Source organism: Heliconius melpomene, chromosome 7, assembly GCF_056956725.1.
Source record: "Heliconius melpomene rosina isolate 202511_hmr_F chromosome 7, ASM5695672v1, whole genome shotgun sequence".
Lineage (NCBI taxonomy): Eukaryota > Metazoa > Arthropoda > Insecta > Lepidoptera > Nymphalidae > Heliconius > Heliconius melpomene.
In genome coordinates, this window is record NC_140395.1 from 14,440,194 (window position 1) to 14,465,623 (window position 25,430).

At 42.5% G+C, this 25,430-nt stretch overlaps 1 protein-coding gene across 6 annotated transcripts in view; it reads right to left on the reverse strand.

Moving 5' to 3' along the window:
- dachs (unconventional myosin-IXb-like dachs) overlaps nucleotides 1-25,430 on the reverse strand; it is a 28,982-nt gene that overhangs the window by 1,095 nt on the left and 2,457 nt on the right. For 2 of the 6 annotated variants that reach the window (XM_085188647.1, XM_085188646.1), the window contains 10 exons: nucleotides 19,806-20,006; nucleotides 18,683-18,762; nucleotides 11,681-11,920; nucleotides 10,207-10,364; nucleotides 9,024-9,562; nucleotides 6,386-6,575; nucleotides 5,793-6,017; nucleotides 5,495-5,719; nucleotides 4,792-5,394; nucleotides 32-550 (listed from right to left, as the gene is read on the reverse strand). In XM_085188647.1, the coding sequence (XP_085044773.1) occupies nucleotides 32-550; nucleotides 4,792-5,394; nucleotides 5,495-5,719; nucleotides 5,793-6,017; nucleotides 6,386-6,575; nucleotides 9,024-9,562; nucleotides 10,207-10,364; nucleotides 11,681-11,920; nucleotides 18,683-18,762; nucleotides 19,806-19,939 (2,913 nt within the window). In that variant the 5' untranslated portion in view covers nucleotides 19,940-20,006. Of the gene's footprint in view, nucleotides 1-31; nucleotides 551-4,791; nucleotides 5,395-5,494; nucleotides 5,720-5,792; nucleotides 6,018-6,385; nucleotides 6,576-9,023; nucleotides 9,563-10,206; nucleotides 10,365-11,680; nucleotides 11,936-16,073; nucleotides 16,268-18,682; nucleotides 18,763-19,805; nucleotides 20,007-25,430 lie in introns of those variants that run through there. The other 4 variants (XM_085188648.1, XM_085188650.1, XM_085188649.1 and 1 more) reach the window with 4 other exon arrangements.

A 25,430-nucleotide genomic window follows, 5' to 3' on the forward strand; every position in this document is an offset into this window, starting at 1 on the left:
CGTTAATGATTCTCCTCGGAACAGTTCTCACCAGATCGAGGCCGAAGAGGGAGCACGCCCTCTTGACGAGCAGCGTGTCGCACTTGGCACCGTCGGCGGGCTCGGGCGGGGTGCCGGCGAGGGGCGCGGGGCGGCGGCGCGCGGGTGGCGCGGGGCGGGAGGCGCCGCGCACGCTGCGCGCCCGATGCGCGCGCCACGCCGCCTGTATGCGCTCCGCGGCCGCCTGGCGCCGCGCACGCCTCATGCGCTCCAGTACCTGCCGCATGCCCTCGCTCAGGAACACGTGGCGCTTGCCGAGCGCCCAGCGCACGGCGGCAGGCGAGGCGGGCGCGGGCGGCGCGGCGGCGGCGGCCACGGAGCGCAGCACTCGCGCACATCCCGCGCCCGACTCGCCGCCCGCCCCGCCCACTGCGCCGCCCGCGCCATCCCCGCCGCGCCCCGGCCGCCGCCACAGCGCGCGGTACCGCCCGCTAAACGCGCGGAAACGCATTCGATGAGGATATCCAGTAGCCATTAATTGTACCGTTTCCAAAATTTGCAACGCTCGCACCTGAAATTAACATTATTACGTTTAAGTTATTTTATTATATTTACGTTATTTTTTATTACGTTATTCACAAACAATCATCAAAGATTTTTATTAATTTATATGGATATTTTACTCTGAGTGAGAAAAACTTTAACCTGAAAATTGAAATATGGGAATTGTGCTCAAGATGGCAAACTATGATAAGATGACACACTACCAATATTGATGAAACTATTAGCGCTAAGTGCGAATTTGTGACGTTTTAGAGAGTGTCTGTAGATGCAGCTAGTGCTTAAATTCAGTATGGCTGAAAGTGAATGCAGATGGGCAAGTAATTCATGTTTTCGTTATTTTCAATTGCAACAAATTTTTCTTTCGCTTTTGCTTGATGGTGAAAAGACATGTAAGATAAAGATTTTCAATTTGAACTAATTATAAATGTAAAAAAGGATTATTCCTTCTTCCTTGCATTAATCCCGGCTATTGCCAGGGTCTGCCTTCCTAGTCAAACTACTCCACTTTGCACGATCTTTTGCGTCCTCGGTGGTTAGAGCATTGGCTCTCATGTCCTGCATCACGACATCCAACCAGCGCTTTCTTGGGCGTCCGGGAGGTCGCGTCTCAGGAACTGGTATAGCAAGGCACTTGCGTCCGACATAGTTCTTAGGCCGGCGCGTAACGTGGCCAAACCATCTCGAGCGACGCTCTTGGAGCTTATCCGCTACGTCACGGACTCCAAGACTACCTCGAATGAATGTGTTGCGTATGCGGTCAGACCGCGTTACGCCGCACATCCACCTCAGCATCTTCATTTCCGTGACGTGAAGCTCCTGAGTGTGCCGAGATGGTGCTGGCCAACATTCGCTGCCGTATAAAAGAACCGGTCGGACGATGCTCTTGTATATCAGCCCCTTGAGCTTGGGCGGTATTCTGCGGTCGCAGACCACACCAGTGACCTCCCGCCATTTGGCCCAGGCAGCGCTTATCCGGCCATGGACATCGTGATCGATGCCTCCAGACTCGTGCATAACGGATCCAAGGTACCTGAACTTCTCCGACTTAACGGCTGGCTCAGGACCTATAAGGATGGTGCTCGAGTCCCGGCTCCCGCAGGCCATGTACTCTGTCTTCGACACATTTAGTTTAAGACCGCCGTTCTCAAGCGTACCCTTCCAGAGGTTCACTTTACGCTCCAGCGTCAGTCGGTTCTCGGCAATGAGTGCTATGTCGTCGGCATACATCATCAGCCATGGAGGCTGGTCCTGGATGTGAGCCGAGAAAGTATCGAGCACTACATTGAATAAGAATGGACTAAGAGCCGAGCCCTGGTGAACCCCCACTGTTATCGGGAAGGGTCTAGTGTCGCCAACAGCAGTCCTAGCCATAGAAGCGGAATCGTGGTACATGCCTCTGATAATCTCAATATAGGCCTCAGGGATCCCTTTGGATCGCAATGCCCACCAGATACACTGACGAGGCACACAGTCAAAGGCCTTCTGCAGATCTAAAAAGGCCACATGCAGAGCTCTCCTTTTTTCCCTGTATGCCTCCATCAAAGTTCTGAGGGCGAAAATGGCGTCCATGGTGCCCGATCCTGGCTGAAATCCATATTGAGACGCAGAGACAGTGCACTCTCGGCGGAGCCTGAGGTCGATCATGCGCTCGAAGAGCTTCATGGTATGACTCATAAGCTTAATGCCCCTATAACTACCACAATCTTGAACACTGCCCCTTCCTTTGTAAATAGGGGTAATAAAGCTAAGCCGCCACTGATGCGGCATCTTACCAGTGTTCAAGATATGGTTAGAAAGGTCAGTAAGCATGAGCACACCAAGAGAGCCCAACGATTTCCACGCTTCGATCGGAATGTCGTCAGGTCCCACCGCTTATCCGTTCTTCATGCGTCGAAGGCAATTACGTGTTTCGTCAAGGGTTATTGGGGCAATAAGTCCGAGGTTAGGCGGTGGGTCGTGATGAAGACTGCATAGGTGCTGAGTATTCAGCAACTCCTGGAAGTAGCTTCTCCACCTCTCCTTCACAGAGTCATGATTACAGAGTAGCGTGCCCTGGGAATCTCTGACGCAAAGACATTTTGCGATATCTTGCGTCGCTTTATCCCGGGAACGTGCTAGTTTGTAAATGAGCTTCTGCCCCTCCACAGTTTCAAGTTTGTCATACAATGGTGACAAACTCTTACTGCGGGCTCTGGCTACAGCTCTTTTACTGGCACGTTTAGCTACTGTGTACTCCAGTCTGTCTTCAGGAGAGTTGGATTCCTGCCACTTCTTAAAGGCAGCCTTCTTTTCACGAGTCACCTCCTGCACCTCGTCATTCCACCACCATGTCTCCCTGTCGATGACACGTCCTCCCCTAGAAAGGCGAAGAACTCGCCTGCCCGCCGCAATGATTGCCGACTGGGCCCGATCCCAAGCATCCTGAGCAGTCTCGGTGGTAGTCGAAAGATTATGACTTTTCACCTCTGCCAGGAAGTCGGTCTGCATCGGTCCATTCAGCAACCACCACTTGATCCGAGGGCTACGTTTCTCGGCTACTTTCTTCTTCGGAGTGACGTTAAAGTCCATGACAAGAAGACGATGTTGGGCCGTTAGGCTTTCACCTGGAATGACCTTACAGTTAGTTACCCTGCCCATATGACACCGTCTGGTCAATAAGTAGTCAATTTGAGTTGAGTGGGACCCGCTCTTATACGTGATAAGGTGCTGAGGATTCTTTTGGAAGAACGTATTCACGATGGCCAGATCAGACGCAATACAGGTTCTCAGAATATTTTCTCCCTCTGCATTGCGAAGACCGTGCCCAAAACCCCCGTGAACACGTTCATACGGCTCAGCAGCCTTACCAACGTGACCGTTCAAGTCCCCCCCAACTAAGACCACTTCGGTAGACGGTATAGCAAGTAGAACCCCTTCATATTGCTCCCAAAATGTCTCCCTTTCGGCCGCGCTACATCCCGCCTGGGGAGCATAAGCACTGATTAAGTTTGTGGTAACGCCCTCAATCAGTACCCTCACCCGCATCAAGCGGTCGGAGCGACGGTCAACTTCAAGGAGCCCATTCTGAAGCTCTTCAGAAAGCACTACCGCCACACCGTTTCTACCTAAAGGTGACCCAGTGTATATAAGCCGGTAACCCTGTCCGATGTTACGGGACTTATTGCCCTTCCAGCGTGTTTCCTGGAGGAAAGCACACTGGACCCGACGTCTCATGAGTACATCTGCGAGTTCCCTGCATCGTCCGGTCACAGAGCCAATATTCCACGTTGCAAAGCGGAGTTTCCTTCTGGGTACTAGCGTCTTTAGCCGTGCCCGTACATGACACGGTAGCCCTTGCCCACTTGTCGCAGGTGTAGGGCGATGTGCCTGCGCGTCGTTTTGTAAAATAGGATTATTATATGACACAACTAACGTTAAAAGCGCATCCTAATAATTAAATTCATATATCTATTGGGTGAGATGACATACAAAACGTGAGTATAAGATGGCATACTATCTTACTCTTATAAATAGAATCGATGTATTTTTTTTGCTTTACCTACAAAATGCCTGGCAATTACAAACGAATATATATTGGTCACAAGAAGACATGGATGAGGCTGCTAGAGCAAGGGCATCCAAGAGCCGCCAGTGACGAAGCTTATTTCCCTTTTGGAAAAGGAAGTGACTGATAAAGCAGTCCAACCTCATAAAATTTGCAACATGTATGAATCTGGCCTTAATAGTGTTTAAAAGCCCCCCAGCAAAGAAGAAACTATTTATTTGTGAACTATGCTCGACAAATAATGATGGGGTTTTTATGCCACATACTAAGTACGTCATTTTACCCTGTAGATATGTGTAAGACGACACTGGTCGACCTAAGTGCGATTTTTGTTTGTTTTTAAGATGTTTGAAAGATGATTGTTCTGAAACTAAAATAATTTCGTAGATTATGAAATATGACTTTATTCATTTGAAATATTTGTCTTCAAACAAAAAGTATGTCATCTTAAGCACAATTCCCCTAAGTTAAAATTGAATTAATTAATGTTAAAATGAGGCGTGTGCGGCGGTGTCCCCTTGATAGGTTTATTAGTGCGTGTGTCGTTCTTAACAAATTGCGTTTTATTTGCCAACGATAATTTTATTATTTATTTTGTCACTTTAATTCTTTTCTAATTCTATTAGGCTTTTATAGAGTAGTTAAAACTGTGGTTTTATTTATTTAACATAACTAAATGATACGGATCACACCGTACAGCGTACCTGCCGGGCGACGGTGGCGCGGTCGAAGAGCAGCGGTGTCTCGTCGGCGTTGGCGCGGAGGCAGCGCACGAAGTGTGGGCGCGCGTGCACCAACGTGCGCAGCAGATTGTCGAGGCGCGTGTGGAAGTCCTGCGTGAGCGTGGTGGCCGCCGCGCCGCCTGCCGTGGGCGACGCGCGGAAGTGTGCGCCGCTGGGCCCGCCTGCCGCCGCCAGTGCCTTCAGCTCGGCCCCGAACAGGTGCCGGGCGAACCCGAACTCGCAGCTCCTGGTGTCGAAGGCGGCCAGCAGCTCGTCGGGAACGGCGTCGCGGTTGGCGTCCAGGAAGTCGCTCGCCTCGTACGTCACCTCGCCCGCGTAGTGCCGCACGGCGAAGCGGCGCGGGTGCGGCGGCCGTGCCTCCGCCAGCCGCGGGTGGCCTCTGTGCGCGGCCCTGACGCGCGCCACGTACTGTTCGGGCGAAGTGCGCGCAGCGCATTCGGCGTCAAGCGTGGCCAGCAGGCCGGTGCGCAGCGACGACACCAGGTCGATGCACGGCACGTTGTCCACGTACTCCACTTCCAGTGCGCCGCACACGCCCTCCTCGCGACACGACTCCGCCGACGACTTGGAACGGATAACAATTCATCAGCGCACATATTATTCTGTGACATTTTATTTTATTAGTGTTTAATAATGTTCAGAATTAATAAATGTCATAGCGTACCTTAAAGACGTGCGTGTTGTAGAAGTGCTGCATAGTCTCAGCACAAAGGTTGGCGCACAGGTGCTCGAGGCGGCTGGGCGCGGCGTCCTCGAAACCGAACATGTCGAGGATGCCCACGAAACCGTCGGTGACGTGGCGCACGGCGTCGTTGAGTGCCGCGCGGCCGCGCGCCCCGCCTGCCCCGCCGCCCGCCGTGGAGGCGCGGCGCGACGCTGCGTCCTGCACCTGCGGCGTGACTAACCGACTCACTGGCCCCACGAGCCGGGCCGGCTCGCGGTGCCATGACGGCGATACTCACCGACTCGGTGGAGTCCGAGGACAGCGTGCCCAACGTGGAGCCCAGGCGCTTGAGCGAGTTGGCGCGGCGCACGATGGTGGCCACGGTGCGGCAGTACAACGCCTTGGCCAGCGCGTCGCGCGCGGCGGCGGCGGCGGCTGCGCCGGCGCGCGCTCTCGTGCTCAGCCCGCGCAACAGTGCCGCCGCGCCTACACCCAGCAGCGAACCCGCCGCCACCAGCTCCGCCTGCGTGCATTGGATGACATATAATAAATGAGTTGCCCACGCCCACATTGGTATTACTACATCACCGAGGTTATCACCGGATACAAAAATAGTAGATGTTAACTAGCTAACGAACTTTATTTACTTTCAAATAATTTAAACATTATTTCCTATTTTTCAGTTTTCGTTTAAAGGGTCTAGAGTCTAGCCGGACAGACATGGGAATTACTTAAGGATGTAGGATTATATTGCTTTTTGTCAGAAATAGCGTCACACCAATTGTTTTGTTTCCAATCCTTACAGTACCCAGGGGAGTCACGAGGATAATAACCATAAGGTTATGGTGTGAAACTTCAGACAAACCCTAACGAGCAAATATAATGTATGACCTCTCCATTGGGCTCGGCGGTGCCCTCGGCGTTGTCGGTGAAGTGCACGTTGCCCAGCAGCAGCACGGCGGCGAGCACGCGGACCACGTCCAGGAAGGGGATGCCGAGGACTCCCAGGCAGCTCTTCCAGGCGTGAAAGCGGGCGCCGTCCTCCGCCTCCGGCCGCCGCGGGTTCGACGATGCCAGGTACCTGCAGAGGTAAATGAATACATTGTATGTACACAACACTTGTCGAGAAAAGACGACTACATATTTGTAAATTTTCAAACGTCAAGCTGCAGTATGTTAATTTTGTAATATTTATCCCATCAAAAACATAAATGTAAAAAGAAAGCCAAGTTCTGTAATAAAACGTATGCTTTCAGCGATAAAAGAAGTGAGATGTAAATGTATGCCAAGTTCAATGGTCAGTCCTGAAATTTATTTTTAACAATATAAAATATTTTATAACAACTGAAAATGCCATTCTTCTTACAACTTGGAGACTTTATTTATGTGTAATATCTGACTTGGCTAGTTTTCATATGAATTTACAATAGAATCTGAATAGAATAGAATAGAATTTGAATACATTCATTAATATCGATGTAACCCTTAGGGGTGCAAATATTCATAAATTTTCATAAAATTTGAAATTCAGACTCTTAAACGTATATAATTAAACACATGTTGTATGGTTTTCTAGAATTCACCCCCTAAGGGTGCAAATAAGGGGTTGAAAGTTTATATGGAAAAATATTTAAAACGCCACCGATTATTATAAAATTTGAAATTTAGACTTAAAAATATTTCATTGAACACATGTTTCATGGGTTATTAGAATTCACCCTTAAATAGGCAAGCGAAACTGCGCGCGTCCGCTAGTAATAAATAATAATGAAGGATGTTAATCCATTTATTATATTTTTATATTTTTACGTGAAGCCCTTGAAGTCCACATGATGGCAGGCTTTCTCAGGACATAAATTAGAGTCATTTTCAGCTACAAATGGAGACATATCTTATCTTAAAATATACTTGAAAGCATCGTGTTGTTCGAGATGGCTTACGTAAGTAATAGTGAAGTTAGTCTACAAAACAAATAAAATATTTACTAACGCGTGACATAAATTAAAGCAACATATATAAATAATGCATTGCTCTTATTTTGTTGGCAGGCGCTAAGCCTAAAAATCAATTATCATTAACTTTGATTGCTATGCTTTCATTACAGGTGCTATAAGTAAATGTTCCTAATTGAATCTATTTATTGAAAAATTATAAGAAAATATTTAAAAAAATACTAGTTTCGGATTTTTCCCTTGACATACACCCAATTACTTAACCGGATGCTAAATTTCACCATTCTAGATCATCTGGAACTTGGTTAACATTAAGGTCTATAGGTCAGTCACCCCCCTAAAAATTTACGATTTTTGGACGTCATTATCTAAATAACTGTTTGAGCTTTGTTTATGAAATTTAATGCACGTATACAGGTAGGGGGTTTAAATATTTGAGCCAAATATGACAGTTTTAGGTGGAATAGTTTTTGAGTTACGAATAGGTAAAAAGTGGCTTCAAATGGTTCGTGTAAAATAACATACGGTGCTGCTCGCCAGTTCTGAAACCCAAAACTTGGCACGCGCTCCGCGCGTTTTAAATTTTGTTTATTATTATACTATTGTAATAATTCCTTAAAGATTTGTTTTAAACTATGTGCCGTATTAAGAGGAGAAAGTTTTATATTACATTATGTGTAGTTATTTTATCTTTGAGGATTCTCGGTATTTCATCAATTACTCTTGGGAATCAATAATAGCGGGACTGGAACCCGCGCCTCCTGGAACCCGACCGAGGCGCTCTGACCACTAAGCTTCTTATACGCTTGTTTCAACTTATTTATGTTTTTAGCATCTCTGTACGAAATTAATTACTACCCAAGATAATTGCGATAAAGCGGTATTGTGCGTACACTTAGGAAAGAAAAATACTTATTTACAAAACGTATAATATATACATATTCTATACGCGTATAATAATGTGCCTTGGTGGCGCCACAGCAACCTATGTCACTTTAAAACATAATGTAATGTACTTAGGTACTTACTTCATAAGCATTGTTATTAAAAAATATAAAAGCGTTGTGCACTTCCTCTATATATAAAGACTAGCGGACGCGCGCAGCTTCTCTTGCGTATTTAAGGGTGAATTCTAATAACCCATGAAACATGTGTTCAATGAAATATTTTTAAGAGTCTAAATATCAAATTTTATAAAAATCGGTGGCGATTTAAGAATTTTCCCATACAAACTTTCAACCCCTTATTTGCACCCTTAGGAGGAGAATTCTAGAAAACGATGAAACACGTATTCAATAAAATACTTTTAAAAATCTAAATTTAAAATTTTATAAAAATCGGTGCCGATTTAAAATTTTTTTCATACAAACTTTGAACCCCTATTTCACCACTTTAGGGTTAAAATTTTTCAAAATCCCTTCTTAGTGGATGTCCAGATTACGAAAGTAAATATCTGTCCAAATTCCACGTTTTTACCATCAGCGGTTACGGCTGTGCGCGCGTCTTACCTCAGTCAGTGAGGACAAGTCCTTTTATATATATAGATAATTTTCAAATATGTATTATGAGGGGATTACCGCAAGTCGTTCGCAGTGTACCCGTCGAGGTGTAGTTGCGAGCGCTCGTCCGGCGCCAGGCCCGCCAGCATCTGATAGAAGATGTGGTAGTTGCGCTCGCCCGCCGGCGGTCGCACCACGCGCGTCTGCTCCAGGAAGTAGCAGTGGATCTTGGTGCGGTACAGCGCGCCGTCCGTGACCTGCACCTCGATGAAGTGTCCGATGCGGCTGGAGTGCGCGTTGGCGCGCGTGGCCGCCGTGCCCAGCGAGCGCAGCACGGTGAAGGCGGCGGCCAGGTGCTTGAAGGCGTCGGTCTCGGGCCCGCCGCCCGCCACGTCGAAGAGGCGCCGCAACAGCACCATGGACGCGTGCGTCTTGCCGGAGCCCGAGAGACCTGACAGCACGATGGCCTGCGGCAGGCCGGTGTCGGCCTGGTGGCGCACGGCGTCGTGCACAAGGCGCGCCAGCTCGGGCCGCTGAGCGCGCGCGGCGCCTGGCGTCAGCGCGTTGTCCGCGTCCGTGTACGCGTTCATCGCTATCAGTATCGGCCCTACGGAAGTCTGCCGAAGTATATTACTTCTTATCTACACTGAATATCTACCATTTGAAATATTTAAAGATAGAGTAGAGGTTTACGCGCTGCTTGTTCACTTCAATGCACTTGGTTTGTTGTAATGATAATAAAATAAAACTTTAAAGGACAACAAACTAAAGGCAGTAGAGTAAACACGACTGGTTGTGGGTTCAATCCTAATCGAGGAAATTAAAGATTTATTTAAATTTATATTATCATTTCTTCGCTCTGGTGTCGAGGCAACACGCGGCGTTGAGTTCCGCCAATCAACACGCTATGCCTCCAGAATTCGGCGGAAAATGGGGAATGGAGTGTCTTAACATTAGGTAACCTTTGTCTACCCTGCTGTGTCACAAGCTGCTGTTAACGCGACAACAATTAGCACTTAAGACATTGAGTGCTTTCACGTACTTCAAATGACATTACTGTTTAAAAAAATTACTTTCGATCGTTTTTATAATTTAATTATAATGGAAGTAACAGTCGGTGTCAGTTTTTATGTTTATTAATATTGTTAAATTAAAAACTAATAAAAGCTGTCCACCATTCATTGTATTGTTCTGCAGATTATACAACTGAAAATGAGACGCCGGTCAACGTCTTTGGAATAGCTAAGGTATTTGAACTTACATAGTATTTATTGTGATAGAACCTCGCTTGTAGCGCGCGGACCACGGCATCCTCCGTGAGCGGCCCGTGCAGGTGAATGAGGTCGTCCACGTCGCCCCCCGCACCTGCGCCCCCCGCCGCTGCCGCTGCGCCCGTGCTCGCCCCGCGCCATCGTGCTTCTGTTTACAAGTAATCAAAAAGAGCTACAACTAATATGAGCGCTTAATGAAGAAGATGGCAACAGTTGTGGTTCTCCGAAAACCGGGTAAATCGGTTTATACGGACTCCAAATCTTATTGCCCCATTATACTCTTGCCAGTTATGGGGAAGATCCTAGAGAAGCTGTTGATCATACGTTTCAGGTGGCATGTCCTTCCGGGTCTCAGTGCCCGCCAGTATAGTTTTATGGCCCAAAAAAGCACCGACGGCTGTCTCTATGACCTGATGAAGTATATTACCGGGAAGCTTCTGTTGAAGAAGCTTATCGTAATAGTTTCTCTGAACATAGAGGGAGCCTTTGATACCACATGGTGGCCAGTTATTAAAACCAGACTGGTCGGGGAAAGTTGCCCCATTAATTTACGAAAAGTAATCGACAGCTTTGTTGCCGTAAGATTTGTCGGAATATACCAAGAGAACTACAAAAGGCTGTGTGCTGAACTCGACAGGTGGCCCAACACTCTGGAACCTCTTACTCGACCCCTAGCTTCAGGGATTGGAGCGTCGACAAGCTCACGGACGAGCAAGCGGCGTTCGCGAACGATGTGGTCCTAGCATTTGACTGGGCTCGGCATTGATTTCTCCAAAGAAATAAAGATCCTCGGGCTCATAATCGACGGCAAGCTCACCTTTAAGTTCGAAGCGTTTGGACGTTTTGCAAAGGGGGTTTGCCCAAAAATTTGTCAGGGCCCACCAAACTGTCTACCTGAATGCCTTCGTTGTACTTGCCGGATTACTGCCACTTGATCTCAGGGTGCAGGAGGCAGCCGCCCTCTATGAGATTAAGAGGGGTAAATCCGAAAGAGTGCTTTGGGTCAAAAAACAAGTCGAGCGGAGAGTTGGGCCTTACGGATTGCAGCATCCGGCAGAGGAAATATCTATCGGATTCGCGGGCCTGGTGGACTGAAAACAAATGAATAGGCACAATTGCCAAGCATTGCGAATGGTTACTGATGAGAGTCAGTTTCAAGAGGGGATTGCGGCGACCATTTCCATATAGAATGAGGCCGTGGAAACCAGGGCCTTCAAATGGAAACTTGCTTCGAAAGGCTTAGTCTACTAGGCTGAACTGTTGGCCCCGTGTAGAGCTACAACTCTGATGCTTTATTTAATTGAACACGTGTTTGATGGTTTATTATAATTCAGAATAAAAGACGTTCAGTCGACAAGCTGCGACCGCCCTGAAGATAGGTTTTTTGAATTTTTATTCCAGATTTAAAGGTAACAATACTACAGGGCGGCCACGATTCGTCGACCCTACTGTGTGCGGGAGTACCTGGCGGAGGCAGCGGAGGATGATGCGGCTGCAGAGGAGGCGCGGGCGCCGGCGGCGGCAGCGACAGTGGCGCGCGCGGCGGCACCGCTGGCTGAGGGGGGCCCGCCGCGACCCCTGCACACGCCTGAGGGGGGTGCCCCGCGCCGCCCACGTGCAGGTGGTTGCGGAGGGTGACCAGCTCCGAGCTGAGGCTCAGCAGCCGCCGCTGGAGGGTGACGGCCTCGTTCGAAGACGAGGCATCTGGAATAGTAGGTACTGTTTGATGTTATATGTCCGTCAATTACACGTAGGCCATCGTGGTGCAGTGGGACGTCAGATTGTGGGTTCGATCAAGTTTATTTTCATTTTCCAGGTTTGGTATAGTTGAGGTCCGCCTTGTAACTCGGAATGTCTGGAGTTGAGGCGGAAAACAGAGAACGGATTGTCTCAAAGTTAGTTTAGTGTCTACTCTGATATACGCAAGATAAGGGTAAAGTTGGAAACAAATATTACGCGTTAAAAATGGTTAAAGTGAAACATGTTAACACCAACATACACGGTCGGTGAGGCCTGAACAGTTGAGTATTTCAAAATTCAAAAAAGTTTATTACCGTTTTAAGACTATACTAATACAATTTAAATAACAAGCTTAAAAAGAATACACGTAAAATAAGATGAATACAAAAATTAAACAAGTAAATAAGACGGTAAAAGGAGTGAGCCTGAGCGAATGCTGTGAGACGTGTACTCTTCAGCCTCATCCTAATTCAAACATTAAATAAAATGAAATGTATACAGGAGGGGTGCGATTATTGGTAACGGCAATTCGTGCATATTATAACTTTAAAAACAAACTTTTATTCCATTTGTTATTACTACCCGACCAAATACAGTATGAATATAATAACAAAACACCAATAATAAAGAGGAAACAAGAAAATAGAAAACAACTCATGCTATATTCCAACAAGAAATAAAAATAAATAAATAAAATAAAAAAATATTTTACATTCCAACAGGAGACCAAAACCAGAGTTTATATTTATTTAGAGATAAAAGAGTGGACATTGCTTGCTTATCAAATGTGGCTTAATAAATAAATATAGTGGATTTGGTTAACAAAAAATTTTAATATAAACGTAAACAATAAATAAATAAACAATCATATTATATATTAAATAAATAAAGAATGTCTTATAGTTTAGACAGGCTGTTAGGGTTCCACATAGGGTGGTAGGGTATCGAGGTTTTCAAAAGAAACTGTAGCCCATATGTTGCCTAGACTTATTAGCTATATAACAAAAAAGTTTCATTCATATCCGTCCTGTAGTTCCGGAAATTAGCGCGTACAAACAGGCAAACAAACAGACAGTTTTTGTGTATTTGGGCTCTATTACTGTTCCTAAACCCCCCTCAATTATTATTTTGTAAATATATTCAATGTACAGACGCGTCTTTTTTACTGTCTTACTATACGAGTATGTATAGATCGGATCGGACTTGAAATAAGGATTAGTTGTAAAGTAGGATATCATCAAAATACATCTAATTTTGCTTTAAAAAAAAGTGACGTCATATTTCGTTTCGACGAATGGCAAAGCGTTTTGTGGATTTAAATAATAAATAAGTTAAAAAACATATCGTTTCATTGTAATGTAAAAATTTAAAAAAAAAATGAAGAGAAATTTCAATTTTATGTATGTTCCCTATTAAATGTAATATGACCTATAAGATTAAAGTATCATGTTAATTAGAAAACTAAAGATAAATAGAAGTGGTCGAAGTTAGGTCCGCGCCGTCTACCCTACCTCCCATCCATCAGGAGCTCCCGGCTTCAGCTTCACCGCATACAGCAGGGTACAGCTACAGTTTACCACAGTTTACCGCAGTTATGTATGGCGACGGTTTTTGGTAAGGATATTATATAATAGCGGGACTACTACATTTGAGCGGACTATAAAACGTAAAGCATTTGTCCTTTCCGTGGTAGTACTCCACCTAATGTTGTGACTGATGTCGGCGGTAATGAGACTTCTTTCATTCTATTACAGACATTTAAATTCACCTCAAATGTTTTTCTCTAGAATAGCAATCGAATGACTCCCTTAAAAGGCAAGCGACGGCGGCGAGGATGCAAGATCTCTAATAGTTTGTTGAATGCACCACCATCATATACCGGTAAAAGCCGCTCGCTTCCCGTCCGAAGTGGGACCCGTCTCTTATATTTTATACAAATATATTACCGTAACGATTTAAATCTCGTGACTGATTTGAAATCTAATTTGCCTACCGTAAAAAATATTTAGGTATTCGAGGTCAAACTCGATACAAACACGTTCGTGGCGGAGTAAGGGTCATCGACCGATATGTCCAAAGCTAAGCGAAGATATGCGCGGGACCAGAGCGGAGAGGACTGACTGGATCTAATGCGCGAGAGGCGCGAGAGGCGTGAGTGGCACGAGGCGCGGGAGGCACGCGCCGCGGCCTGCCGCCTGTCACTGGCTCGCTATCTGCGGAATGTGGTGCTGTCGAACGCAGAGTGGAAAGCAAACTGCGCAATAACCATTAAAGGATCTATAACATTTTATAATTTCCAGAATATTCAATTAAGTATGTAAATGATACGTCTATAATTAATTAGTATTTATTCCAAACGAAACTTATAATGATATTTTAATGTTTCCGCTGGTTTGAAGCAGCCATGTTTACCGACCAGGCCGTGTACCGGCGTGACTCGTACACCTTACTATATTATAACGTGAGTTTGATGATTTGCGGACTGTTTAGTTCTCTTATTTGAAACTTAAAGTACGTCTTAATGAAGCGAACTTTTTATTTTTACATATAAATGGCGTTCAGTAGGTACTTACTTAAATTATAATAACTTGTATATTTCAGTGCTCGTCGCGTGCGCGTTGAAATCTTTTCCGTTGAATTTGATACAGAAAGTAGCGTAGCGCTCACGTAGACTTATAATACATTATAATATATCTACATATTTATACATATAAATCAAAATCCTCAACGCCTCCCACTTGAGAACAACTGGAATATGAATGTCACAATATTGGGTTGACACCCACCCACCCACCAGACACCTCTTTAAAAACATGCTTGTAGATTGTACATAATTGATTGATTTATTATCGCAAATTTTAATTTAAAATACAAAAACAAAAGTAAGAAAAATAATTAAACTTAATAACAATAAAATATGCAAACTGCAGACACAACACGACGTAATGCTTAGTAAACTAAGGTAACTGTCTCTGTCTCTGCGCACGACGCCGTCATTCATTCAGAGTTAGAGTCGGGTACATACTCGCATACCACACTACACCACACTATAGCTGTAGCCGGGCAGGGGTCCGGGCGGGGTCCGAGCGGGGTCCGAGCGGGTCCGAGCTGGGCGCAGGCCGAGAGCGACGCATCGCTTTACACAATGTCCTCGACGCGGGGCGGCGCGAGCTCGCAAAAACTGCGCGTGCGCCGCAAACCCGTGTAATTGCAGCCACACGCACGCCCGCTAATGTGCTCTACTGATATATACATACATACATGTACTCGCATACTGTTTATGCTCGTTTTATATATTCTTATATACATATGTTCCAAAACATGTCGTTTAACCATACCAGTATGTTTAATTAATAATCCTATAACCTACATAATTCGATTCCGTTATATAAATTAGAGAACCAACTTAGTCGACCATAATGTTACAACGAGAATGTGACTCTCGGCATTAATATTCTCGTACCTCGTAACAACCTGTAGAGGCAAGGTGGAATCGAAAGGGCCGAATTTACTTAGATACCTGCCTGCCACTGACACCCCCCCCCCCCCCCCTCCCCAGGCCCGGGGCGCGGGCCCCGCTGGTGTGGAGGCCCCGCGCCGCGCTGCTAGCCTCCGCCCCCGTCCCGAAAGACTAGCTTTGCGTAGAGCCGTAATTATACTCTCTCAGTTATATTAGGTGGTCCATAATATGATTTAGAAAGTAACCGCCCCGTGCTCTACCTTTGTACAGAAAACCCGGCTTTGTCTGAGGTAGTATTTACTTACAACAAACGTACCTATATTTTAATGTTTATTCTAAATAATACCTAATATGTATAAAAGGAATGCTTCCGGACGACAGAGAGAGAGAGCCGGCGTACCTATCACTTGTTCGAATCTTCTCGTGACTCAGCATCAAAATGCTGTATACAAAACGAATGGGCAAAAAACGTAGTTCACAGATGAATGCCGTTTCTATATTGATCATGAATGAGAGCATACGTTAAAGAAATAATTAGGATTCACAAATTGAAATGTGAAATGAATCCCTCGATTTAGGGAACCTATTCAATAGTATTAAAGTGACGTTGCCTGGTGGCGCAGGCGCAGCGTTGCAGCCGCGGGCGCACTTGCTCACCTTGTAGCTTCTTCTCCGTTTCCCAGAACTTTTGCAGCTCAGTGAAGTACTTGTCCAAAATGAACACCTTGGAAAGGCCGAGCGTGGCCATGGCGGGCGGCGCGCTCGCATCACACTCGGCGGCCGCGCCGCTGTTTGCCGACGACGGCGACCACTCTCTCACGCGTCACCCCGCGTACTGGCTCGGCGCGGCCCCGGCCCCCGCCCTGCCCCCCTGGGGCCTGCTCACCCCCGCACCCTTCACCTGAAGATTCCTCTGCCACGCGCCCGTAAAGCCTCCGCGCTTAGTCCTACATACACTATTGGAATACAATCCGAATGTGAGGCGCATATTACTTATTAATAAACATGATATATGAATAGAGTATCCTGCTGGCCGGGGGCTGGCTTGTCTTTGTAAGCCACTGCGAGTTCCCCTCGTCACCTCATAAATCCCTAGAGCGGCCACGCGCCCCTGTTATCCTCAGCCCTGAAGCCTGGCCTGAAGCTTGGACTTGACGAACCGGTGGAGCTGGTGGTGGCTACATCGCACGCGCCACGTCAGCTAATCTGGCAGCGCCGTTAGCGAGAGGAATTGCGAACAGACACGCAAATCGACAATCTTATACTCTTATCGATCATGTCGATGATAATACAAAAATATTATGATATGCGGTAACATTTAATCTTCATGTTATGTAGTTAAATTAAAGGGATCATTTAAATATTTTTACAAACGACTAATTTCTTTCATGATATTGAGTTAGGTTCTTGACTTCGAATGTGAAAACTGGTCTTGGCGCAGCTTATGCAGAAATATATGAAGTAACTATCGTTGGTATAGGTTGCAGCGCGCTACAGCCAGCCTTACTGGAAAATTACTCACAATTGACATAGGAATAGCGATTTTAACTGTATTTATCATTTTTTTTATCCGCTTCACGCTGTATCCCGGACACAGCGAGGTAGGCAGAGAAGACCTGGTGTTAAGACACTCCGTTCTCCATTTTCCGCCCTGCCCCATTTAAATTTTATTTGTTATTAATCACATTTATTTGTTTTCAATCTAAATGATTATGTAGCTTTTATATTTTGAATTGCGTGAGAACTTCAAAATTGTTTACCAGCAATATACTACTATTTTTATAAAGGGCACTGATTATATCTTCACAAGCGCTGCCATCTAGAGAACTAACTGTGAGAGTGGGCGTGTCGTACAGCCTCTACAGCCTCGTACACTACCGCAAGCCTAGAGATTGCCGACACTACCGAGAGGGGTCGTCTTCCCGCGGTACTAAAATACAAATAAACAATTTTATAATGTTTGTCTTTCTGTCTGGGCTTATCTCCAGAACAGCTGAACTGTTTTATGGGGATTTTACACAGACAAAATTTTATCACGGAATTTCCAAAGGTTAAATATGTCCGGGAGAAACCGCGTTTGCCGTGCGCGGATAGATATGAAATGCTTTCCTAAATACACTTTAATAACATTCAATAAAAAATAAGCTGGCGAAGTCACGCAGGGGCCGCTAGTGTGTACTATACGTACTATACGTACTGTAGGTGCACATAAGTATAGTAGTATATAGTAACAGATTTTTTCCGTTTGTTCGTTTATGTGATCACGTATCACGTAAAAAGTACACAACAAATTTTAGCAACTTTTAAATATAAAAGTGAGAAGTATCTCGGCGAGGTTTTAGTTGTTATTTCATTGTAATCACTTTAATCTATCAAAAGATATATGTATTGAGGAAGTTGATATTTGAGATAATAGAAATAGACGCATGTATCGCTACCTATTGGTGCTAAAGTATCTAGATAAGGCATAGAACATACTGTTGAGTTAAACATGAATCATTCTAATACTTAATCTTATATACAGGGTGGAAGTGTTAGCGAACCATTTACGGAAACAGCATATAGGGTAAAATATTTCAAACCCTGTATGGGTAAAGAAATTAAACAAGATGCTTCAACAGTTTGGACGCAGGTACCTGTGTTTCGTGTGACGCACACATACACATACTACTGACTTACTGAGCGTTGCCAAGCTTCTACTTGTCATTCATTCAAAATATAACCGAACGAGAAAGAACGATATGTCGCGTTCCTTTTCACGTAATTACCTATTTATTATAATAAATCTAAACAACGTTCAAAGCTTTTATTAAACTTGTTAAATATAATCCTACTTTAAGGCAATTTATTATATCTCCTTTATTATGAAATTATTTAGAAACTAGCAAATTATTAACATTAAGTGACCTGTTAAACCAGGCAACCTTGGGCTTGCGGCAGACTGATAGCTGGCAACCATTGATTTTGCAATGCCTTATGCTATTTTCTTTCAAATGGTGTGCGATTCACATGAAACACATATATGAGTGCAATTGTCTCCAAAAACGCGTTACAAAAAAGTTTAATTAAAGGTGATCGAGGCAGGATTCTTCTAGGCAAACCTAGTGTACTCTATTCTACTAATCGTGTATTATTCTTAAATATAAGTTTCATTAAAAAACACCTGCAGATTTAAGCAATGGGATTTTAGGTCATAATGAATTCATCGTCATGGTAAAGGGAATAGGTATACTTAACCAGAACTAAGACTTTCTGTGTGTATATACCAGACCGCTGCCGGCCGCGTCGCTGGCTCCGTCGCCGCCGGCCGGTGCTGGTACGGCTCTCTTCACCCACCGTCGTTGGTCTAAAACATGCGTTAAATCTTGAAGGACACGTTAACATTATTAAAGACTAATGGATGCACGCAGCTTCGCTTGCTTATTTGTACCCATACGCCCAATGTTAATAATCAATCCTAATCCATAAATTGCAACCATAGATTGAAATAGACAGAGATGGAGGATGGAATGCAGGTTAGTGATTGGATAGATATGTCGGACAATACAAGATTGACGTTAACTGGAGATAGGAGATACATTATTAACATTGGGCGTTAGAGGGTGAATTAAAATAAACATGTTCTTTATGAAGACGTTTGATTATTCCATTTACTTAATATATATTTTGTTATTATATGACATCAATATATATCATATATGTATATAATTATGTGTTAGTATATAATATTACTTTATATATTGTACTATTTTATAAATATTTGTGTGCATAAACTTAATGTACGAATGTTTATTTGCACCACCCACTATATATTTTTAATCTTATGTCTCCTAAAAAGACCGCCTTCGTACTTCACACAATGTTATGTGTATATAGGTACTAGATGTACTTTGTTTTCCTGCTGGTTGTGGTGTACAATAAAGTATATATAAATAAATAAATAAATAAATAAATAAACCACGACACATGTGTTCAATGAAATAATTTTAAAAGTTTAAGGTTCAAATATTATAAACATCATTGGCGATTAACAGCTTTTTCCATATAAACTTTCAACCCCTTATTTGCACCGAAAGGGAGTAAATTCAATGAAACCACGAAATACGTGTTCTATGGAATATTTTTAAGAGTCTGAATTTCAAATTTTATAAAATCGGTGGCGATTAAAATAAAATCATACAAATTTTCAACCCCTCTTTCATCCCTTTAGGGTTAAAATTTTTCTAAATCCTTTCTTAGTGGATGACCAGATTACGAAAATAAACATCTGTCCAAATGTCACGTTTCTACGCACAGTGGCTACGGCTGTGCGTGCGTCTTACCTCAGTCATTGGGCACATGCCCTTTTATCTATATATATATAGATGTATGATATGACGTGATGTATACCTGTGCGCCTGCCGGGAGCGGTACGTGCAGAAGAAGTCAGGACGCGCGCGGTGTGCCCGCAGCAGCACGGCCAGCGGGGCCGGCGCTGGCGCCCCGTGGCTTGCGCCTTCGTAGGTCTGGTCCGGCAGCAGCATGCCGCCCGCATGGCGCTCCAGTGCCCATGTGTTATAGTCGCGTTGTGTAACTCATCCTTTCCATCACCTATTAATTTATTACAATATGTTTTCAAAATAAAACACTGATCACTGATATCTACATGTAGCGGTAGGTGATGTGCTTGCTTTACTTAGTTACTTCACGCGTTATCCCTAGCGGGATAGTCTGAGAGAACGGAGCGACAAACGCTACGGTCTCCACATACCTCTTTCGACCTTTCTCCAGTACCTTTGATACTGTGTTTTCGAAGGTCAACCGAGGTCTCCCCCTACCTCTCTTACCACTCACTTTTCCATCATAAATCTTTTTTGCCATTCTTTCATCACTCATTGGTCACCAGCTGAGCAAGTTTATATACTTATAAAATATTATTTCCAATATACTTACATGATATGTACAAATATATATATAATAAATATTATTATTCCACTCTTTGAAATAAAAGCTCAAATTGGGTTTCTACAATAAAAACAGTTTATTTTAAAATTTTATTGCTATTTTAAAGATACATAGGTAAAAAAATAGCCTCACCTGCAATAAATACAGAAAACAATATAAAAAGCTTTTACTCCAGGTGATTTGTTAGTTTAATTTTTATTTTTATAACGATTTAATATTTTACATTACAACTGACAACTGACTGCAGACATTGGAACGTTTCGAGTAAATGAGGATCGTTATTTTTCTTGTAATCGATGATAGGTAGCAAGTTAGTTAGTACTCCAACTCATGTTATGGATACTATTTACATTTTAGAAACTTCTATTGGAAGTGATGTGTTGTATAAATGGAAAAGAAAACGTAAACCATTATTATTAAATATTCATAAGCGATTTAGATATCTTGAAGTAAATCAGAATAACAAAATTAATTTCTTTTCTTTTGATACTTGGATAAACAACTTAGCGGTAGAAAATGTCATTAAAATAAATATTGATAATCTCAATAAACCTAAAAGGACTTACGATATTGATTACTTGGGTGATCACTGCCAACGGTTTATAAGCAATAATTATAGTGGCTTCTATAAGATCTTTACAGATGGGTCTAAAGAAGGCAATTCATCAGGGGCAGCTTTTTATGATGATCAAAATTCGGAAGTTATGAAATTTCAAATCAATAAAAATATTTCTATCATGTATACAGAACTAATCGATATTTGTGAAGCACTATCGTATATATCGTCAGTAAATCATACCAAATTTGTGATATTTTCTGACTCCAAGAGTTCTCTTCAACACATTGCTCGATGTAGGGGAGAGCGGGGCCAAAAGTTCCGATTTTTTTTTAACCTCAAATATTGCTAGGAATACTTGATTTCAGTATTTATAATATACAATATAACCAAATTCAACTTATATATCTAGACTTGCAATTAAAACAGTAATTTGGAGTATTCTTTGTAAGACTTTTTTATTATGAATTTTTTTATGATTGAAGTCGGAAAGTAACAACTTACCCCGACTTGGGGCAAGTTGTTAACAGACCGGGGTAAATTGTTACCATATTTTTAAAGCTATTATTTGCAAAATAAAAAACAATAAATAATCGAACAAAGCCTGTTTATTTAAGGAATAATCAACAGTATCATAATAATCACCAGGCGCAAAATCAAATCTTTTTTAACCGACTTCTGTAAGAAAAAGAGATAATCAATTTGACTGTTTTTTTTTTATGTATGTTACTTCATAACTTTTGATTAGGTGAACCGATTTTGATGATTTTTTTTTATTTGAAAGTTAGTGCTACCCATGTGGGAACTAATTTTTTTATGGTCTATTTTTGACAATGGTATCTAAGAGAAAATCACATAAGTATTAAATTTGTATTGGTACGTGTGCGACAAAATGGCGAATATTTCAATATCACGCCAACCGATACCAATGATTCTTTTCTTATTTGAAACGATACCCTTCAAGGATAATTTGATGAAAGTTTGGTTAGGTTCCGATTATAAAATCCGGTCAAAATTAAGAAAAATTGTTTTTATTTAGGTAAAATTTAATTATACTGGAATAGTTACAAGGGAAAACTTTGTTAAAATTATTGTCAGAAGTAAGATTCCTCGTTGCATTTCTTTTCAACCAACCTCAAAAAAGATGTTTTCATTTTCGACCGACTTCAAAAAAGGGAGAGGTTCCCAATTCGCCCGAATATTTTTTATGTATTTTCTTGTCAATATACCAAAATGTTAGTTTCCACAAAAATAATACCTAATTGAGTCAAGTTTTACGTATCACAACAGATGCCACTCGTTAACAACCACTACCACCACAATCAACACTCGTTTAAAAAGTATCCTTTTAAGTTTACTTATCACTGAACATCGTAAAAAGAATTAATTTTGAACAGAGAAAACCGAACGGAAAAACAACGAACTAAAAAGTAAAAGATAATTTTACATAAAATATAACTTATTTTAATTTTAATAAACCAAAATAACAAACATAGATTTTATAGCGCTCAATATGAATATGTAATTCTTTGGTAACAGTTTTTATCTTATTCCTGCAATTTTTGAAAACTACATCCGCTACTTTTTGCATCAACTCATATGACACATAACCTCGAGTTGATTTTCGAGCATAAGTCCGCATGTTACTAAATTACAATATTTTTTAGTATGAAAAATTACAATATTTACATCCCATTATTGGTACAAATGAATTGGCGAAGGTTTTTCGAGGTCACAACATGCCCCAAAAAAAGGGAACATCTAGCCCCAAAAACACGTGTTGAAAAAAAATTAAATATAAATAAGATTAGGAAACATAAATAATTTATAAATAGTGTTCCGAAATAGTAGATAATATATGTAAAATAAAAAAGTAAAAAAAAAATTTTAAGTTAAACGGTTTTATATTGCAGATAAATGTACTAAAAGCTAAAAAATAATTTCATAGAAATTATGATTACTAAAATTTAATCGTGGGGCACGTCCAATATCTACAATTGAAAGACATAGCGTGAGACTTCACCCACCTAGTGGTAAGTAGCAAGTGTCCCCACGATTTTATTTTAGTAATCATAATTCCTATGAAATTATTTTTTAGCTTTTAGTACATTTATCTGCAATATAAAACCGTTTAACTTAAAATTTTTTTTTTACTTTTTTATTTTTAAGTTTTTAGTTTTTTACAACAAGATCTCCAATTATGTCTACCACCAAGACCAGTAACTATAAAGGAGCTAGCAAGACACATACGAGGCTTAAAAAACAATAAAGCACCAGGCTTCGATCTTCTTACCAAGGAAATCCTTACCCAACTCCCTAAAAAGGCACTAGTATTTATTACTACGCTCTTTAACAGTATACTTAGAGTGCAGTATCTTCCACGTATATGGAAAGTATCAATTATAACCATGATACACAAGCCCGGAAAACCAACCGATGATGTCACATCATATAGACCTATAAGCCTCACACCTATACTCTCCAAAGTGTTTGAGAAGATCCTCCTAAGTAGATTAGCACCAACACTGTCTGAAAAAGGAGTAATTCCGAAACATCAATTTGGCTTCAGGCAAGAGCACTCGACCGTTGAACAAGTACATCGGGTATGTGAACAGATAAGAAGATCCTTAGAAGCGAAAGAGTACTGCTCTGCTGTTTTTTTGGACATACAACAGGCTTTCGACAAAGTGTGGCATAAAGGTTTGCTTTTTAAAATAAAAAATATCTTACCGCACAGCTACTTCAACCTGATGACTTCTTACTTGTCCAATCGAATGTTCCAAGTACGAGAAAGTGGAGAGACATCTGACATCTTCGATATAAAGGCAGGAGTTCCTCAGGGCTCTGTTCTTGGTCCATTCCTTTATACTTTATACACAGCTGATCTGCCAGAGGCACCGCAGATTACTATTGCTACCTTTGCCGACGACACTGCGCTAATGGCAAGCAGTTCAAATCCTGTAACTGCTTCAAACATCCTTCAAACAGGCCTCTGCAAAGTGGATGATTGGCTCAAAAAATGGCGCATTAAGACTAGTGCCTCTAAGTCTACTCACATCACCTTTACATTAAGGAAAGGAAACTGCCCACCGGTAAGACTGGGCCTTCACCTTGATAGGCGACTTACCTGGCAGAAGCACATTAAAACTAAACGCGATGAAATAAACATCAGATATAAAAATATGTACTGGCTCATGGCACGCAACTCTAAACTCTCAGTAGACAACAAGTTACTTATCTACAAAATGATCCTTAAGCCAGTGTGGATGTATAGAGTCCAACTATGGGGGAGCGCTTGTATCTCTAACATAACCATTATCCAGAGATTACAAAATTGTATTCTACGCACCATAACGAACGCCCCATGGGGTGTAACCAACTCAGAAATACACAATTTTCTAAAAATAAAAACAGTAAAAGAAGAGATAAAAAGCTCTACCATCAGATACAAAAGTCGGCTCAGCAACCACCCGAATGAACTAGCAGCAAATCTGATGACTATCAGCTATAGTAAACGCCTTAAACGACACAATATTCAGACACTGGATGAAAGGTGGTAAAAGATGAGTAGAGCTTCCTGCTGGGGAGGTTCCTCGAAACGCCAACAAACTTAAAATGAACAGATCTGCTTATAGTTTGGGACTGATCGCAGATGAACTCTGAGGAAAAAAAAAAAAAAAAAAAGAAGTTTTTAGTTTTTATTTCTCATGCTATTCAATTCGTTGAAATGAGGCTCGATGTCTCATTATTGCAAGGTTAATGGAGAATGTTACGAACGACCCCCCCAGAGGTCCAATAGAGGGACAAGGCTATGTACAACAAGATGTGCCTGAATCTTGAGGGGAAAACGCTAACGACATATCATTTTTATCCACCTAGTGCCATACAGTTCTCGGCGCGCTTTTACCTTTTACCTTGGGTGGTACCCCTAGCGACGTATCATTTTTAGGCACCCTATAGCCACACAGTCCTCGACAGGATACCAGATTTTGACTTAGGTGGGAGATTCATATTGTAATTGTGTATAGTATACTGTATTATACTTACCAAGCCCTTTATTTTGATACCCATATTGATGGGATTGAAAACTACATTATCCGCCATTTTGTAGCAGTGGCCATCTTTGATTTTGATTTTGTATAGTGCACTGAATTCTACTTGACAAGCCCTTTCATTTGATACCCATATTGATGGGATCGAAAAAACTAACTTGTACGCCATCTTGTAGCGGCGGCCATCTTGGATTTTGATTTTGTATAGTCCACTGAATTCTGCTTGACAAGCCCTTTCATTTGATACCCGTATTGATAGGATTGAAAAAAACTAACTTGTCCGCCATCTTATAGTGGCAGCCATCTTGGATTTTGATTTTGTATAGTCCACTGAATTCTACTTGACAAGCCCTTTCATTTGATATCCATATTGATGGGATTGAAAAAAACTAAGTTGTCCGCCATCTTGTAGCGGCGGCCATCTTGGATTCACAATAATATTGAATATAGATAATTGTATTG